Here is a 2,178-nt window from a genome sequence, read left to right on the forward strand (position 1 = left end):
CCAACACCAAAACACAATGTGACACAACAGCATGAACCGCGTGAGCACAACCAACTACGTGAACAGGTTGCGCAAAGAAACAGGCGGCTACGCGAACACGCAGCGCGTAGAAACGGAGAAACGCGTGTACAGGCAGACACAGGAACAGGCGGAACGCTGGAGCAAGCGGACGCGGCAACAGGCAGACACAGCAACAGGCGGACGCGGCAACAGGCGGACAACGGACCCGGCGACGGGCGGGACGGGGGCCCCACGGGGGCCGAGCCAGCACACGCAAGCAACCCCGCGGCGGTGGTGGGGAGGCTACAGGCGGCGGGGGAGGCTACAGGCGGCGGCGGCTGTACCTGGAAGGGGGCGAGGAGCTCCTCGGAGAGCGGCTCCTCGGTGCTGCTGACGGCCACGTACGAGTTGAGCTCGGCGAGTCGGGGCAGCGTCGCCTCCGCCCGGCCCCGGCCCACGTCCTCCTCCCGCAGGTAGAACTACAGCGAGACGCCGCCTGTTCACACCCACTCCCCTTCCGGATGGGTGTTCCCCCCACTCCGGCAAGGAGCGTTTCCCCCTCCCCAACTGTCCTCGCTACGCCAGTTGGGTGTTTTCACCCCCCATCGGGTGTTTCAGCCCCCCAAGTGGGTATTTTCACCCCCATACGGCTGTTTTCACCCTCTCAACCGGGTGTTCCTACCCTCCGCGGGTATTTTTTCACCCATAGATGAACGTTTTCACCCCCAGCTCCATCTTTTCAYCTCCCCGAGCGGGTGTTTTGGGCCCCTGAAATGGGTGTTTTCACCCCAGCCACCTGTTCCTGACCCCTGGACGGGGTTGTTCACCCCCCAAGTGTGTGTTTTCACCCCTGGGTGCCTGTTTCTGCACCCAGGCAGGTCTGTTACCACCACCCAGCATGTTTTTCACCCTCCTSAGACAGGTGTTTTGCTACCACATGGGTCTTTTCACCCCAAATAAATGTTTTTGTGYAGCAAACAGTTTTCTTTAGCTCCCAAATACACGTTTTCACCCCCAGATGGGTGTTCTGACCCTAAACAAATATTTCTTTCTGTTTCAAGCTGGTGTTTCACCTGTTCTGTGGGTGTTCTCACCACCCGGCTGCGTGTGTYGTGAGTTTTCCCACGGGTGTTCTCACCCTTGGACGGGTGTTTTCACCCCAGCGGGGTGTTTCGGYCCCCCGACAGGCGCTTTCACCCTCTCCACGGGTGTTTTGATCTCTGGGACAGTGTTTTAGCCCTGCAGGCGGGTGTTTACACCCCCTGGGCGTGAGTGTTTTGGCCCCTGGGCGGGTGTTTTCACTGTCCCAGATACTGTTGTCCCGGACAGGTGTTTTCGCCCCCCCCAACAGGCGTTGCTACCTGGGACGTATTTCAGCCCTCGGGTGACTATTTTCACCCCCCAGCAGCTGTTTTAACCCCTGGACAAATATTTTCAGCCCCGTCGGGGTGTTTCGACCCCCCATGGACAGGTGTTTTGGAAGCCCTGAACAGCTGTTCTGGCTCCTCACTGGGTGTTTACACCCCCCAGCGAGTGTTGCTGCACCAAGTAGGTGTTTTGACCCCCCCCAGTGGGTGTTGCTGCCCCAGGTGGGTGTTTCAACCCCCCCCGGCAGGTGTTGCCACCCTGGACGGGTGTTTTGCCCCCCCAATCAGGTGTTTGGGGCCCCCCAGGCAGCTGTTTCGACCCCCTAGATGGGTGTTGCTGCCCTGGGTGGGTGTTTTGGTCCCCCCAGGCGGGTGTTGCCACCCCGGGCGGGTGTTTCACCTCCCCCTGGGCAGGTGTTTCAACCCCCTAGGTGGATGTTGCTGCCCTGGGTGGGTGTTTTGACCCCCGACACGGGTGTTGCCACCCTGGGCGGGTGTTTCAACCCCCTAGGCGGGTGTTGCTGCCCTGGGTGGGTGTTTTGGTCCCCCCTGGGTGGGTGTTTTGACCCCCCAGGTAGGTGTTGCTGCCCTGGGTGGGTGTTTTGACCCCCCTAGGTGGGTGTTCGGGGCCCCCCAGGCAGCTGTTTCGATCCCCTAGGTGGCTGTTGCTGCCCTGGGTGGGTGTTTCGACCCCCTCCCCCCCCTGGGGCAGCTCACCTGGGAGGAGAGGTCGGCCCAGGCGGCGGGCTGGGGGTCGTGCAGGGTCACGGACTTGACCCCCCCCAGCACGAGGTTCTTGGCGATCTCGACG

At 61.6% G+C, this 2,178-nt stretch overlaps 1 protein-coding gene across 1 annotated transcript in view; it reads right to left on the bottom strand.

Moving 5' to 3' along the window:
• Positions 1-226: 226 nt before the first annotated feature.
• LOC146601182 (uncharacterized) overlaps positions 227-2,178 on the bottom strand; it is a gene marked incomplete at its 3' end in the record, with an annotated part of 4,568 nt that continues 2,616 nt past the window's right edge. The window contains exons 2-3 of the mRNA XM_085310954.1: positions 2,085-2,171; positions 227-479 (exon numbers count right to left, since the gene is read on the bottom strand). Coding sequence (XP_085167080.1) covers positions 227-479; positions 2,085-2,171 — 340 coding nt within the window. The remainder of the gene's footprint in view (positions 480-2,084; positions 2,172-2,178) is intronic.

Source organism: Rhea americana, unplaced genomic scaffold (assembly GCF_003343005.1).
Source record: "Rhea americana isolate MKP2758 unplaced genomic scaffold, rheAme1 scaffold_1086, whole genome shotgun sequence".
Classification (NCBI taxonomy): Eukaryota; Metazoa; Chordata; class Aves; order Rheiformes; family Rheidae; genus Rhea; species Rhea americana.